General features: G+C 48.3%; 1 protein-coding gene across 1 annotated transcript in view; it reads right to left on the reverse strand.

The window, feature by feature from the left end:
- LOC112547122 (uncharacterized) overlaps positions 1-17,417 on the reverse strand; it is a 118,666-nt gene continuing 101,249 nt past the window's right edge. The window contains exons 32-36 of the mRNA XM_075923072.1: positions 15,194-15,354; positions 14,452-14,749; positions 6,340-6,500; positions 4,770-4,849; positions 1-200 (exon numbers count right to left, since the gene is read on the reverse strand). Of these exons, the coding sequence (XP_075779187.1) occupies positions 189-200; positions 4,770-4,849; positions 6,340-6,500; positions 14,452-14,749; positions 15,194-15,354 (712 nt within the window). The 3' untranslated portion in view covers positions 1-188. The remainder of the gene's footprint in view (positions 201-4,769; positions 4,850-6,339; positions 6,501-14,451; positions 14,750-15,193; positions 15,355-17,417) is intronic.

The raw sequence follows: 17,417 nt of genomic DNA on the forward strand, positions 1-17,417 counted from the left end.
TGCAGAAAGGGACCAGAGAAGTTTATTAGGGGACAGAGGCTCATTCTGCATCCCACTGCCCCTGCCCCCAGTGCAAGGACAGGTGCTTCACAGACTGTCACCCACTTCCGAGCGCTCACCTCCAGCTTGTGCCACAGGGCTGGTGATGCTGATGTAATGGCCATACAGTGAAGAACCCAGGAACGGTGTCAGTCCCGCAGCTGCAAAGACAAGAGGGAGAGGCTGAGATTAGGGAGCCCAGGTGAGTTGGCAGCAGGACTGACGGCCCTTTAACTCTGAGCCTGCAGAGGGCAAAGCACGGAGTGATAACGGACCCAGACGGCGTGTCCCTATTCCCGTCACCACCCGATGCAGACGAGGAATAAGACGTGCATTTTATCGGGTCATTAACTGCTGGAGCAGATCACTGAGGGCCACGGTGGATTCTCTTTCCTTTGCAGGCTTTAGATCAAGAATGGACATCCACCTAACGGAGACACTGCAGCCCACATGGAAATTATGGGCTCAGGGTAGAAAAAACCGATGACCTACCTCTCACAATGCCTGTTCTTCGAGATGTGTTACACATGTCTGCGGCAATGTAGGTGTGCAAGTGCTCCAATCCCGGTACTGGGGATTTTCCCCTGGGGGTATCCCTGGGTTCAACTCCTATGCTCCCTGAGAGCGGGGCTGGTGGGGGTTCTGGAATGGACGTGTGTGACACATCTCGAAGAGCAGCACTAATGAGAGGTGGGTAAGAGTTTTTAATTCACGTGCTTGCATGTGTCCATTCCCGCTTGGGTGACTTGCAAGCAGTGAGATCAGAGTGTGGAATTGCTCCTCCAAAGTGGGTGTCATCTCTGGCCTGCTGCATGACAGCCTAGTGTGTCTAGTATCTAGGTGAAAGTACAAAGGATGGATAGAAACAAGTAACACAAGTGTGAAGGGGCAAAGTTAGAAAGGTGAAGGCACAAAACGAGCTCAGTCTACTTAGAGACATAAATGGTAACAAGAGAACATTCTACAATATACTAGAAGCAAGAGGCAGACCAAGGACAGGGTAGGCCCATTGCTCACTGAGAAGGGAAAAACAAGAACAGAAAGTGTGGAAATGGCAGAGGTGCTGAATGATTTCTTTGTGTCAGTTTTCATGAAGAAGGTTGGCAGTGACTGGATGCCTACAATAGTGTACGCTGGAGAAAAGGAGGTAGATTCCAAAGTTAAAATAGGAAAAGAAGAAGTTAAAATTACTTAGGAAAGTTGGATGTTTAGAAATTATTAGGGGCTGTTGAAATGCATCCTAGAATAGTTGAGCTGATTGAGGGCGTATCTGAGCCTTTAGCTATCATCTTCAAAAAGTCATGGAAGACAGGAGAGACTCCGGAAGACTGGAAAAGGGCAAATCTAGTGCCCAGCTATAAAAAGGGAAATTAGAACACACCAGGAAACGACAGACCAGCCTGCTTAAATTCTGTGCCAGAAAAGACAATGGAGCAAATAATTAAGGTATTCGTCAGCAAACATCTGGAAGATAACAAGGCAATAAGTAACAATCAGAATGGATTTGTAAAGAACAGATCATGTCCAACCAGCCTGCTAGCTTTCTTTGACATGGTAACAAGCCTTGTGGGTAAGGGGGAAGCAGTAGACATGGTATACCTCGTCTGTAGCAAACCATTTGAGACAACCTGGGAGGGTTCCACTATAAAGTGGGTGCATAGCTGGTTGGAGAACTATTCTGAGTGTAATTATCAATGGTTCACAGTCATGCTGGAAGGGCATAAGCGGTGGGGTTGTGCAGGGATCAGTTTTGGCACCGATTCTGTTCAATATCTTCATCAACACTTTAGATAACGGCATAGAGAGGACGCTTATACAGTTTGTGGATGAGCCCAAAGCGGGAGGGGTTACAAGTGCTCTGGAGGATCAGATTACTGTTCAAAACGGTCTGGACAACCTGGAACAATGGTGTGAGGTAAATAGGATGAAATTAAATAAGGAAACTGCTGAGGAAGGGACAATCAGTTGCACACACAAAAAATGGGAAGTGACTGTCCTGGAAGGAGTCCAGCAGAAAGGGATCTAGGGGTCCTATTGGACGACAAGTTCAATATGAGTCAACAGTGTGACATTGCTGCAAAAAACCATGATTCTGGGATGCATGAACAGGAGTGTCGTGAGCAAGACAGGAGAAGTCATTCTTCCGCTCTGCGCTGATTAGGTCTCAGTTGGAGCATTGTGTCCAGTTCTGGGCACCGCATTTCGAGAAAGATTCGGTGACAATGGAGACGGTCCAGAGAAGAGCAACAAAAATGATTGAAGGTCTAGTGAACATGACTTATGAGGGAAGGCTGAAGGAACTGGGCTTGTTTAGTTCAGAAAAAGAGACAACTGACACGAGACATGAGAGCGGTTTTCAAGTATCTAACAGGGTGTCACAAGAAAGAGGGAGAATTTTTTCCCTCCTTAACCTCTGATGAGAGAAGAAGCAGCAATGGGCTTAAATTGCAGCAAGGGAGGTTTAAGGTTGGACATTAGGAAAGTCTTCCTCGTTGTCAGGGTGGTTAAACACTGGAATAGATTAGCTGGAATAAATTAGCTAGCTTTTTAAAGAGCAGCTTAGATAAAAATCTTAATTGGGCAGGCAATGAATTTTTTGTATGTAAAAAGTACAAAAATAACAAAACGCTGTAAATTTAAAACAAAAATTCAGTTTTCTCCAAATTTCAGTTGTGTTGACGTACCTCCCAGACTTCTCGGCTGTGTCTAGACTGCATCCCTTTTCCGTAAAAGGGATGCAAATTAGACACATCGCAATTGCAAATGAAGCAGGGATTTAAATCCCCCCCGCTTCATTTGCATAAACATAGCTGCCACTTTTTTCCGGCTCGGAGCTTTGCCGGAAAAAAACGCCAGTCTAGACGCGGATCTTTCGGAAAATAAAGCCTTTTCCGAAAGATCCCTTATTCCTCTTAAAATAAGGACTGCATCTCCTGGATTGTAATCTGAGCTAAGAAGGCCGCCGAGGAGGATTGGGCCCTTGTGGAGTGGACAGTACGTTTTGGAGAAGGTTGTGGCATGATCGTATGCAAGAAGTGATCCAGAATGAGATCCTTTGAGCAGGGACAGGAAGCCCTTTCAATCTCTCCTCTATTGCTGTGGTGACCTATGGAACGGTTTTGTCGTTTCAAAAGAAAATATCAGAGCCGGCCGGCCGGCCGTTAGAATCATAGAACCAGAGAGCTGGAAGAGACCTCAGAAGGTCATCAAGTCCAGCCCCCTGCTCTAGGCAGGACCAACACCAACTAAATCAACTCAGCCAGGGTTTTGTCAAGCTGAGACTTAAACACCTCTAGGGATGGAGACCCCACTACTTCCCTAGGGAACCCATACCAGTGCTTCACCACCCTCCTAGGGAAATAGTTGTTCCTAATATCCAACCTGGACCTCTCCCACCGCAACTTGAGCCCATTGCTCCTTGTTCTGCCATCTGTCACTACTGAGAACAGCCTCTCTCCAGCCTCTTTGGAACCCCCCTTCAGGAAGTTGAAGGCTTCTCTCAAATCCCCCCTCACTCTTTGCTTCTGCAGACTAAACAAACCCAAATCCCTCAGTCTCTCCTCATAGGTCATGAGCTCCAGCCCCCTAATCATTTTGGTCGCCCTCCGCTGGACCCTCTCCAATGCATCCACATCCTTTTTGTAGTGGATGGCCCAGACCTGGACACAATACTCCAGATGTGGCCTCACCAGAGCCGAATAAAGGGGAATAATCACTTCTCTAGATCTGCTGGCAATTCGCCTCCTAATGCACCCTAATATGCCATTAGCCTTCGTGGATACAAGGACCCGCTGTTGACTCCTATCCAGCTTCTCATCCAGTTTAATCCTCAGGTCCTTTTCTGCTGAACTATTACTTAGCCATTCGGTCCCCAGCCTGTAACGATGCTTGGGATTCTTCCATCCCAAGTGCAGGACTCTGCACTTGTCCTTGTTGAACCTCATCAGATTTCTTTTGGCCCAATCCTCTAATCTGTCCAGGTCACTCTGGACTCTATCCCTACCCTCCAGCGTATCTACCTCTCCCCCTAGATTAGTGTCATCTGCGAACTTGCTGAGGGTGAAATCCATCCCCTCATCCAGATCATTCATAAAGATATTGAACAAAACCGGTCTTAGAACCAATCCTTGGGGCACTCCGCTAGAAACCAACCGCCATCCTGACATCGAGCTGTTGATCACTACCCGCTGGATGCAACAGTCTAGCCAGCTTTCTATCCATTTTACAGTCCATTTATCCAACCCATATTCCCTTAACTTGCTGGCAAGAATATTGTGGAAGATCATATCAAAAGCGTTGCTAAAGTCAAGGTATATCACATCCACTGCCTTCCCCATGTCCACGGAGCCAGTTACCTCATCATAGAAGCTAATCAGGTTGGTCAGGTACGACTTGCCTTTTGTGAATCCATGTTGACTATTCCTGATCACTTTCCCCTCTTCCAAGTGCTTAAAAATGGATTCCTTGAGGATCCCCTCCATGATTTTTCCAGGGACTGAGGTAAGCCTGACTGGCCTGTAGTTCCCTGGATCATCCTTCTCTTTTTTAAGGATGGGCCCTACATTTGCCTTTTTCCAATCATCTGGGACCTCTCCCGATTTCCATGAATTTTCAAAGATAATGGCCAAAGGCTCTGCAATGACATTTGCCAACTCCCTCAGTACCCTCAGATGCATTAAATCTGGACCCATGGATTTGTGTATGTTTAGCTTTTCCAAATAGTTCCTAACCTCTTGGTTTCCCATCAAGGGATGTCCACCTCCTTGCCATACTGCGTTGCCTAGTTCAGTAGTCAGGGAGTTGAACGGGTCTGTGAAGACACAAGGAAAGAAAGCATTGAGTACTTCAACTGTTCCCACATCATCTGTCACTAGGGGCATGTCTACAGTACCCTCCTAGTTCGAACTAGGAGGGTAATGTAGGCATACCGCACTTGCAAATGAAGCCCGGGATTGGAATTTCCCGGGCTTCATTTGCATAAGCGGGGCGCCGCCATTTTTAAATCCCCGCTCGTTCGAACCCTTTGCCATTTTTAAATCCTCGTGGAATGAGGAGTAACGGTAGTTCGGACTAGGCTTCCTAGTCCGAACTGCCTAGTTCGTGCCGCGTGTAGCCGCGCGGCACAGGGTTCAAACGAGCGGGGATTTAAAAATGGCGGCGCCCCGCTTATGCAAATGAAGCCCGGGAAATCCAAATCCCAGGCTTCATTTGCAAGTGCGGTATGCCTACATTACCCCGCTAGTTCGAACTAGGAGGGTAGTGTAGACATACCCTGGGTTACCTCCCTCATCCAGTAAGGGCCCCTCATCCTCTCTGATCACCCTCTTCTTGCGAACATGCCTGTAGAAACCTTTCTTGTTCCCCTTCCCATTCCTTGCCAGCTGTAATTCCAATTGCGCTTTTGCCTTCCTGATAAATCCCCTGCATTCTCGAGCAATATATTTATACTCCTCCCTAGTCATCTGTCCAAGTTTTCACTCCTTGTAAGCTTCCTTTTTGTGTTTTAGGTCACCAAGCATGTCCCCAGAAAGCCATTCTGGTCGCCTACTATATTTGCTTTTCTTACTGCGCATTGGGATGGTTTCTTTCTGTGCCTTTAATAAGGCTTCTTTAAAATACTGCCAGCTCTCCTGGACTCCTTTCTCCTCCATGTTAGCATCCCAGGGAATCCTTCTCATTAGTTGTTTGAGGGAGTCGAAATCTGCTTTTCTGAAGTCCAAGGTGTGTATTTTGCTACGTTCCTTTTTTCCATTGGTCAGGATCCTGAAATCTACCATCTCATGATCACTGCTTAAACTTAACCCAGAGACTCGCAACAGACTTTTCTCCCTCTATATACTGGAGCTCTGAGCAGTCCTACTGCTCTCTTACATATAGTGCAACTCCTCCTCCTTTTCTCCCCCGCCTGTTCTTCCTGAACAATTCATACCCTTCCATGACAGCGCTCCAGTCATGCGAGTCATCCCACCAAGTCTCCGTTATTCCAGTCAAATCATAGTTCTTTGACTGGGCCAAGGCTTCGAATTCTTCCTGTTTGTTGCCCAGGCTTCTCGCATTAGAGTACAAACACCTCAGATAATCAGTTGTTCGCCCTGCCTTTCCCATCTGAATTGGGATCCTCCTTTGTTGTTCACATGGAGCCTCCCTCACCTGCCCCTGCCAGCTGCAGCCCAAGCCCGCATCAGCGTGGGAAGGAACGAGGCTCCCAGGGTTTCTACTGTCTTACTAGGTCGAGTTTGGCACACGAGCGACTGGGGTATAATTGGAAAGGGTCCCATTCGTGTTCTGCCAGCTCCCTACCTTCTGGTATTGGGTCACAGCCCTGAGATAGAACCTCGACCTCACACAAGGTCAGATACTCCACTCTGCCCGGGATGACGATGGTGACGTAGCGGCCCTCCAGCCCGTTGCAGCAGATGATGCTGAGGGATCCGGGTTTGGTGTAGGTGATGGTCCCACAGCTATAGAAATAAGCAGAAGTCAAGAAAATCAAACATGAGAATCATAGAATACTTAGGACTGGAAGGGACCTCGAGAGGTCATCGAGTCCACTCCCCTGCCCTCATGTATTCAAATCTAAAGTGCCTGATGAAATTCACCCTTCAGAACTTAAGCAACTTGCTGAACCAACCTCAGAACTATTAATGCAGAAAGACGGGTGCAGTCCTAGAAGGCTAGAGAAGAGCAAACATTGTACCTGTCTTTGAAAAACAGGGAAGAAAGACGTGGCGAATTCTAAGCTAATCAGTGCAATTTTGATACCTCAGAAGACACTGGAACACATTATGGAACAGTGTGAAAGCAGCAGGAGGAGGATGAAGTGATATGCCATAGCTAATGTGGATTTGCGAAGAACAGCTCATGCCATTCCAATCTAATGTTCTTCTTTAACAGATTAACCGGCCTAATGGACAGAGGGAAGTGGTAGATGTGATAGGAATTTATTTAATAAGGCTTCGGAGAGACTCGCATGTGACTCTTTCTTCTCATAAAGAAAATAAGGGAAGATTGTCTAGATTAAATTACTATCAGGTACAAGGCCAGCCCGACTATGTAGGCGATCTAGGCAGTCACGTAGGGCAACAGTTGTCAAGTAGCACTATATTAGATGGATGTGAATTTTTTTCTCTGTTTGAAAATGTATATCAACTAGAAGATTTACCTGGTGTTGCTGGGGTTCTTAACTCAAGAGGTTTTTTTTTCTTCATTTAAATCGTTGCTCTGAGCTAGGGATGAGGGATTCAGTATTCAGGCTACCCTGGGGAGAAAGGCCAACCCCAGCTCTCTCTCACTGCGGCAGCTTGGGTCAGGAGAGAAGTGTCCATGGCTGCTGTAGCTCCAGTGGGCACAACCGGGGAGGGGTGCATGTCCCCCAGCTGGGGGACAGAGACACAGACAAACAGGCATACAAACAGGCTATGTCTACACTGCAGGCTTCTTGCGCAAGAAGCTTTTTGTGGAAGAGATCTTCCACAAAATCTTCTTGTGCAGGAGCATGTCCACACTGCAAAAGCACATCGAAAAAGCGATGCTCTTTTGCACAAGAGAACATCCAGACTGCAGGGACGCTCTCTCGAAAGAAAGCGCTGACCGCTATCCACAGAATGGCCACCAGGGCACCTGTGCTTCTTTCAATAGGGTTTTTTTGCGCAAAAAGAGGCAGCTCTCCATCCACACATACCTTTTGTGGAAGAGCGCTTTAGCCAAACGGAGTTATGCCTCATAGAAAGAGCTTACCAGGAGCTCGCATTCGGGATGTCACTAAGAGGCTTAGCAAGCTTACTAAACCTTCAGATCGCTACCCCTTCCTGCTTCTTCATGTAGGAACTAATGATATGGCCAAGAATGACCTTGAGCGGGTTACTCCGGATTATGTAGCGCTGGGATGAAGGATCCAAGAATTCAGAGCACAAGTGGTGTTCTCGTCCATCCTCCCTGTTGAAGGGAAAGGACTGGGCAGGGATCGTCGAATTGAGGACATAAATGCGTGGTTGCGCAGGTGGTGTCGCAGAGAGGGCTTTGGTTTCTTCGACCATGGGACTCTGTTCCGGGCGCAAGGATTGTTAGGAAGAGATGGGATCCACCTAACGAAGAGAGGAAGGAGCATCTTCGCGGGCAGGCTTGCAAACCTAGTGAGGAGGGCTTTAAACTAGGTTTGTCGGGGGACGGTGACCAAAACCCTGAGGGGAGTGGGAAAGTCGGATACCGGGAAGAAATGCATAGAGCAAGGAGCGCGAAAGGAGGACCCCAGTTTCGAATGGAGAAGATAGTGCAATCAACTGGTTACCTGAAGTGTTTGTACACTAATGCGAGAAGCCTGGGCAATAAACAGGAAGAACTGGAGGCCCTGGCCCAGACCAAGAAATATGATTTAATTGGGAAAACAGAGACTTGGTGGGATGACTCGCATGACTGGAGCGCTGTCATGGAAGGGTATAGACTGTTCAGGAACAACAGGCAGGGGAGAAAAGGAGGAGGAGTTGCACTATATGTAAGAGAGCACTACGATTGCTCTGAACTCCAGTATAAAGAGGGAGAAAAACTTGTTGAAAGTCTATGGGTCAGGTTTAAAGGAGCAAACAACAGCAGTGATGTTGTGGTTGGTGTCTGCTACAGGCCACCGAACCAGGTGGATGAGGTAGATGAGGCTTTCTTCGGACAACTGAGCGAAGCTTCCAGATCGCAGGCCCTGGTTCTCGTGGGGGACTTTAATCACCCTGACATCTGTTGGGAAACCAATACGGCAGTACACAGGCAATCCAGGAAGTTTTTGGAGAATGTTGGGGATAACTTCTTGGTACAAGTGCTGAAGGATCCAACCAGGGGCTGTGCACAACTTGACCTTCTCCTCACAAACAGGGAGGAACTAATACGGGACATAGAGGTGGGTGACAACCTGGGAAGCAGTGATCATGAGATGGTAGAGTTCAGGATCCTGACCAAAGGAAGGAAAGAGAGTAGTAAAATACACACCTTGGACTTTAAAAAAGCAGATTTTGACTACCTCCGAGATCTGATGGGCAGAATCCCCTGGGATGTTAACATGAAGGGGAAAGGAGTCCAGGAGAGCTGGCAGTATTTTAAAGAAGCCTTATTGAAGGCACAGAAAGAAACCATCCCGACGCGTAACAAGAGAGGCAAACCTGGTAGGAGACCGGATTGACTTACAGGGGAAATCCTTGGTGAACTTAAGCACAAAAAGGAAGCTTACAGAAAGTGGAAACTTGGACAAATGACTAGGGAGGAGTTTAAATGTATAGCTCGAGAATGCCGGGGGGTTATCAGGAAGGCGAAAGCGCAAATGGAGTTGCGACTGGCTAAGGATGTGAAGGATAACAAGAAAGGTTTCTACAGGCATGTCAACAAGAAGAAGGTGATCAGAGAGGGTGTGCAGCCCCTAATGGATGAAGGAGGTAACCTAGGCTATGTCTAGACTGCAGGCTTCTTTCGAAAGAGGCTCTCTTTCGAGGAAGCCCTATTTACATTGAAGAACGCCTTCTTTCGAAAGAGGAACTTTCGAAAGAAGGCGTTCTTCCTCGTGAAACGAGGTTTACCGCCATCGAAAGAAAAGCCGCGTTCTTTTGAAATAATTTCGAAAGAACGCGGCTTGAGTCTGGACGCAGGGGAAGTTTTTTCGGGAAAGGCTACTTTTCCCGAAAAAAACCCTGAGTCTGGACACAGCCCTAGCGACAGATGATGTGGGGAAAGCTGAAGTACTCAATGCTTTCTTTGCCTCTGTATTCACGGACAAGGTCGGCTCGTGGACTTCTGTGCTAAGTGACGCAAGATGGGAAGAAGATGGACAGCCCGTGGTGGGTAAAGAACAGGTTAGGAACTATTTAGAAAAACTAAACGTACACTAATCCATCGGTCCGGACTTAATGCACCCGAGGGTACTGAAGGAGTTGGCAAATGCCATTAAGGAGCCTTTGGCTATTATCTTTGAAAAGTCGTGGAGATTGGGAGAAATCCCGGATGACTGGAAAAAGGCAAATGTAGTGCCCATCTTCAAAAAAGGGAAGAAGGACGATCCAGGGAACTATAGGCTGGTCAGTCTTACCTCGGTTCCTGGAAAAATCATGGAAGGGATCCTAAAGGAATCCATTTTGAGACACTTGGATGAGAGGAAAGTGATCAGGAATAGTCAGCATGGATTCACAAAGGGCAAATCATGCCTGACCAATCTGATTAGTTTCTATGATGAGGTAACTGGCTCATTGGACATGGGAAAGTCAGTGGATGTTATATACCTTGACTTTAGCAAGGCTTTTGATACCGTCTCCCACAATATTCTTGCCAGCAAGTTAAGGGAATGTGGATTGGATAAATGGACAGTAAGATGGATAGAAAGATGGCTAGAAGGCCGGGCCCAGCGGGTAGTGATCAACGGTTCGATGTCAGGATGGCGGTCGGTTTCTAGCGGAGTGCCCCAAGGTTCGGTTCTAGGGCTGGTTTTGTTCAATATCTTTATTAATGACCTGGATGAGGGGATAGATTGCACCCTCAGCAAGTTTGCAGATGACACTAAGCTGGGGGGAGAGGTAGATACGCTTAAGGGCAGAGATAAGATCCAGAGTGACTTAGACAAATTGGAGGATTGGGCCACTAGAAATCTCATGAGATTCAACAAAGACAAGTGTAGAGTCCTGCACTTGGGATGGAAGAATCCCGAGCATAGTTACAGGCTGGGGACCAACCAGTTAGGTAGTAGTTCTGCAGAAAAGGACCTGGGGGTTCCAGTGGATGAGAAGCTGGATATGAGTCAACAGTGTGCCCTTGTAGCCAAGAAGGCTAATGGCATATTAGGTGCATTAAGAGGAGCATTGCCAGCAGATCCAGAGATGTCATTATTCCCCTTTATTCAGCTTTGGTGAGGCCACATCTGGAGTACTGTGTCCAGTTCTGGGCCCCCCACTACAAAAAGGATGCGGACGCATTGGAGAGGGTCCAGCGGAGGGCAACCAAAATGATTAGGGGTCTGGAGCATATGACCTACGAGGAGAGGCTGAGAGACTTTGGTCTGTTTAGTCTGCAGAAGCGAAGAGTGAGGGGGGACTTGATAGCAGCCTTCAACTTCCTGAAGGGAGGTTCCAAAGAGGCTGGAGAGAGGCTGTTCTCAGTAGTGACAGATGGCAGAACAAGGAGCAATGGGCTCAAGTTGTGGTGCGAAAGGTCCAGATTGGATATTAGGAACAACTATTTTACTAGGAGGGTAGTGAAGCATTGGAATGGGTTACCTAGGGAAGTAGTGGAGTCTCCATCCCTAGAGGTATTTAAGTCTCGGCTTGACAAAGCCCTGGCTGGGTTGATTTAGATGGGATTGGTCCTGCCTAGAGCGGTGGGCTGGACTTGATGACCTTCTAGGGTCTCTTCCAGTTCTATGATTCTATGATAAGGGGATGGTTGGATGAAATAACATGATCTTGGTAACTAATTGACCATTCATTATCAGTTGGAAATAGGTCAATGGAGGGATGATAGGAGTTGCTATAGGAAACTTTCTGGGTGTCTGTCTGGTGAGTCTTGCCCACATGCTCAGGGTTTATCTGATCGCCATATTTGGGGTCGGGAAGGAATTTTCCTCCAGAGTAGATTGGCAGAGGCCCTGGAGGTTTTTTGCCTTCCTCTGTAGCATTGGGCACAGATCACAGCTGGAGGACTCTCTGCATGTTGGGGCCTTCAAAGTATTTGAAGGCTTCAATATCTGAGATATAGGTGAGAGGATTATTCTAAGAGGGGTGGGTTAGATTCTGTGGCCTGCACTGTGCAGGGGGTCAGACTAGATGATCATAATGGTCCCTTCTGACCTTAAAGTCTATGAGTCTATGAGTCTATGAGAATAACTCTTGAGCAAAACTCCCTCTCTTCTTTTGATTTTTTTGCGCAAAAACACGCTTGAGGTGTAGCTGCTCCACAAGTTTTTCTGCAAAAGCTCTGTAGTGTAGACATAGCCACAGAGTATATCTCGGAAATAAAGAGTAGGCACCCGTTCCTTTCTCACCTTTCTACATTACTACCATTGTTCTCTATTTTCAGGGCTTGACAAACTCGCCAGCCCAGCATCGCGCATGCGCCAGACCGGCACTGCTCATGTGCGCAGCACCGGTGAATGGGGCACATGGAGCGACCAGCTGAAATCTACTTGCCATGAGCGAGTAGAAATAGTGGTTTGTCGAGCCCTGTGTATTTTGATCATTTAGGTGAAACAGTTAATTTTTCAGAAAATTAACACCACAGCAGATAAAAAGATGCGGTCTGGAGCTCAGTGTTGGAAAAGGAAAGCGGAGCAGATAAAAGAACAAGCAATGCAAAAAAGGTTCCTTCCTCAGTTATCTTTGACTTGCCAAACACTGTGGCTACGTCTAGATGGCATCCCTTTTTTGTAAAAGAGATGCAAATTAGACGTATCGCAATTGCTAATGAAGTGGGGATTTAAATCTCCCCCCCTTCATTAGCATAAAAATGGCTGCCGCTTTTTTTCGGCACGGAGCTTTGTCAGATAAAAGCGCCAGTCTAGACGCGGATCTTTTGGAAAATAAAGCCTTTTCCGAAAGATCCCTTATCCCTTATTTTAAGAGGGAGGCAGCTCATAGCATCAAACTAACACTGAAGGTGAGCAAATGTATTCATCTCCAGACATGGGCACCAAGGTTGGGATGAAGAAAAGATAACGAGGGAGCAGGAGGGAAATAGACGTGGAAGATCATAGAATACTAGGACTGGAAGGGACCTCGAGAGGTCATCGAGTCCAGTCCCCTGCCCTCATGGCAGGACCAAATACTGTCTAGACCATCCCTGATAGACATTTATCTAACCTGCTCTTAAATATCTCCAGAGATGGGGATTCCACAACCTCCCTGGGCAATTTATTCCAGTGTTTCACCACCCTGACAGGCAGGAAGTTTTTCCTAATGTCCAACCTAAACCTCCTTTGCTGCAGTTTAAGCCCATTGCTGCTTGGGGTACGTCTAGACTACAGGCTTTTATCGACAGGCTTTGTCGACAGATACTGTTAACAAAGCTTCTGTCGACAAAGAGCATCTAGACTACAGCCAGTTCTGTCGACAAAAAGAAAGCCGCTTTTTCGACAGAGAGTCTAGATGCTTTCTTTTGAAAAAGCGCAGTGTGGATGCAAAAGCGCCTTTTTTCAACAAAACTCTGTCGACAAAAGGCGTTATTCCTCGTAGAATGGGGTTTACCACCGTCGACAAAACTGCCATGTTCTGTCGACTTCTTGTTGACAGAACTCGGCAGTAGTGTAGACACAGGTATAACTTTGTCAACAAAAGTCCACTTTCGGGCTGTGTCTAGACTACATGCCTCTGTCGGCAGAGGCATGTAGATTAGACACGTAGGCAAAGTCAAATGAAACCGCGATTTAAATGATCGCGGCTTCATTTACATTTACATGGCTGCCGCGCTGAGCCGACAAACAGCTGATCAGCTGTTTGTCCGCTCAGCGCGCTAGTCTGGACGCTCCCCTGCCGACATCAAAGCCCTTTCTTGGCAGCCCTGTTATTCCTCGTGGGATGAGGTTTATCGGGGCTGCCGACAAAGGGCTTTGATGTCGGCAGGGGAACGTCCAGACTAGCGCGCTGAGCGGACAAACAGCTGATCAGCTGTTTGTCGGCTCAGCAGCCATGTAAATGTAAATGAAGCCGCGATCATTTAAATCGTGGCTTCATTTGACTTTGCCAAACAAACAAATCTACATGGCTCAGTCGACGGAGCCATCTAGTTTAGACGTACCCTTGTCGACAAAACCCTGTAGTCTAGACACACCCTTGTTCTATCCCCAGAGGCCAAGAGGAACAATTTTTCTCCCTCCTCCTTGTGACACCCTTTTAAATACCTGAAAGCCGCTCTCATGTCCCCCCTCAATCTTCTCTTTTCCAAACTAAACAAGCCCAATTCTTTCAGCCTTCCCTCATAGCTCATGTTCTCTAGACCTTCCATCATTCTTGTTTCTCTTCTCTGGACCCTCCCCAATTTCTGGACCCTCTCCCCCTACAGCCAGTTCACTTGCTGCCCATGAGTGGGAGCGGGGGCAGAAAGAGGTGGAGGGGGGAGGGACACATCCAGGGAACGGGGTGGAACGGGGCAGGAAGCAGCAGGGCAGGAGTAGGAAGAGGGCAGAGGGGGTGGGGGTAGAGTGGGGATGAACCTTGGGGCAGATCGGGTGTCATGTACCCCCAGTGACTTACATTGCAGCGCAGGTTTGGGAGGGCCTGCAGGCCAACCGATTGGGCCACACCCACCCAGGCCCACTTGTGGTGAGGCCTCTGCACCACCGGCAAAGCACTCGCGGCCCCAGGCAGCTCGGAGGGGAAGCCCTGGCTGGCTATGAGACCCAGCCCCTGTGCCCGCGCCGGGAGGACTCATCTCGTTGCAGACAAGGGGGAAGCAACTCACAGGGGGTTGTTCTTGCCGTGGTTCACCAGGGAGTCTCCCACGTGGATCTCGGCCCCCTTCAGTCTCTCCCCGCAGCACTCGTCTTCCAAGTGCTTCACGATCACCACGGAGATGTAATGCCGGCCGGCCAAGTCCACGTTCCACCAGGGCTCCATGTCGCGATGAGTTTGGCTGCAGGAGTCTTGTTCCCACAGCCCATCACGTTTTCCATCCACGGCCCTACCAGCCACGCCCTGTCCAGTTGTGTTCGCCAACGTGGACGACTGCGTGGCCGGACGTCCCAGCGCCAAGTTAAAAGCTGGACTCCGAGGGAGAGAAGAGGGGAGGTGGGACCTGCCCTGTGCCACTGGACAGGGGTTCTAGAAGCCCTGTCGCCCACACGGAGCCAGAGCTGCTTCCCAGAGGTGACACGCAAACCAGGCGCGGCCTGAGAGCCAGGTTCACCGGGGGAGCCAGGGACCCGGGGGAGGGGAGTGACAACGCTTGGCGCTGGGGTCTCTTGGGGCTTGGTGCCTCTCTCAGGCCACCATGTCTCATACCCAGCTGGAGCTGCTCCCCTAGCAGGGATGGGGCACGATGTTCACATGGATCCCCCACTCCCGCCTGCCGCCGCCAGCTGCAGCCCACGGCCAGGTGAGCAGTGCGAAGGGAAGCGTCTCCCAGGGCTTCTGCTGCCTCAAGAGACTGGGGTATATACCGGGAAAGGGAACAGGGTCCCATTCACATTGTGCCGGCTCCTTACCTTCTAGTGGTGGGACACAGCCCTGAGATAGAACCTCGACCTCACACAGGTTGAGATACTCCGCCCTGCCCGGGATGACGATGGTGACGTAGCGGCCCTGCCAGCCACTGCAGCAGATGGTGCTGAGGGATCCTGGTCTGGGTTCGGTGATGGTCCCGCAGCTAAAGGAAAGGGCAGAAGCCAAGGAGACCGAACAAGTTAGATGAGTTCAAATGCACAGAGCCTGGTGAAATCCACCCCCAGATCTTAGGGAAGTAGCCAAGCCAATCTCAGAACTACTCATGGTTTCAAAGAGCTCAAAAAGGACGGGGGAGGTCCCCGGGGACTCGAGAAGGGCAAACTTTGGTCTAGAATTTCCCATATTCCCCATGTTCAAAGACAGGAACAGCCAGCCCGTATTAGATGCCTCTGAAGACACTGGAACGATTTGTGGAAGAGTCTGAAAGCAGCAGGAGGATGATAAAGTGATGTCATAGCTAATGTGGATTTGTGAAGAACATAAGAACGGCCAGACTGGGTCAGACCAAAGGTCCATCCAACCTAGTGTCCTGTCTGCCAGCAGTGGCCAATGCTAGGTGCTCCGGAGAGAGGGAACACAACAGGGGATCACTACATGATCCCCCCTGTCGTCCATTTCCAGACAAACAGAGGCTGGGGGCACCATTCCTACCCATCCTGACTAATAGCCATTGATGGACTTAACCTCCATGAATGTATCTAGGTCTTTTTTGAACCCTAGTCTTTTCATCATCCTCTGGCAAGGAGTTCCACAGATTGACTGTGCACTGCGTGAAGCAAACTTCCTTTTGTTTGTTTTACATCTGCTACCTATTCATTTCATTTAGTGACCCCTAGTTCTTATATTGTGGGAGCCTCAGAACAGCCAGACTGGGTCAGATCAAATGTCCATCTAGGCCGGTGTTTCTCAAACTTTTTTTATAAAGTACCCTTTTTTAAAAACACACACACACAAAACACATTTCTAAGTACCCCCAGTACCTACAGTTTCCAGACACACCATTTTTTTTCTACCATTGCAACCCATTAGTTTAAGAACCTCAGAACAGCCAGATTGGGTTAGACCAAAGATCCATTTAGCCCAAACTCCTGTCTTCTGACAGTGGCCAGTACCAGGTGTCCCAGAGGAAATGCACACAACAGCAATCATTGCGTGATTCACCCCATCACCCTTTCCCAGGCTCTGGCAAACAGAGGCGAAGGACGTGCAGAACACGGTTTTGGATATCTGGCCACAGTGACTAATAGCGACTGAGGGACCTCTTCTCCATGAACTGATCTAGTTCTTTTTTAAACACTTCTAGTTTTGGCCTTTACAATAGCCTCTGGCCCAGAGTTCCACTAGTTGACCGTGAAGAAATACTTTCTTTTGTTTGTTTTAAATTTGCTGCCTATTAATTTCATTGAATGACTCCTAGTTCTCATGTGTTCAAAAGTCTCAGCGGGGTAGCCGTGTTAGTCGGTAACTAAAAAAACTTAAATGCCAAGAATGGTCCTGTAGCATCTTAGAGACTAACCAAAAATATATAGATACTATCATGAGCAGGGCTCGACAAATTATACAATCTATTTGTCCATGGCGAGTAGATTGTAACCTGTAAGAGCCGGGTTCTGGCCATCTGCGCATGCGCAGAACGATCTGCGCATGTGCAGATCACCGGACAGCGCGGCTGGTGAGCGGGGGTTGCCGCGGTTTGGCGAGCCCTGATCATGAGCTTTCGTGGGCACAACCCAGTTCTTCAGATGACAGATATGGAACAAGAAGCACAGAGCTTCAAATAAAGAGCAGAAAAAGAGGGGAGAGGAGGAGGAAAAAACCCCATGTCAAGTAAAGTGTCTGTTCTAAATGAGGCTAATAGAGTGGGCTGTAGGTGTCTGATATTTAGCTTTGGATATCAGTTGGGTGTCGAATATGAACTGGATGGGCCATTATGTCTTTTTTTTCAAGCCATAAGAGACAGTGGCACATTTACATATGAAGGCCTGTTCCGCAGACTGTCTGGTTGATTTCTGAAATTACTTTGTAAGAGAATGGCCACCTTTAAATCCATTAATGAGCGTGGGGCAAGCTACAATGTTCTCTTACAGGTTTCTGTGAGTTACCATTTCGAATATCTGAGTTGTGTGCATTAAGCCCCCGTCCAGTTTGGCCAACATCCATGGCAGGGGGGCGTTGCTGGTACTTGATGGCATAGATCACATTAGC

This window comes from Pelodiscus sinensis, chromosome 2 (genome assembly GCF_049634645.1).
Source record: "Pelodiscus sinensis isolate JC-2024 chromosome 2, ASM4963464v1, whole genome shotgun sequence".
Classification (NCBI taxonomy): Eukaryota; Metazoa; Chordata; order Testudines; family Trionychidae; genus Pelodiscus; species Pelodiscus sinensis.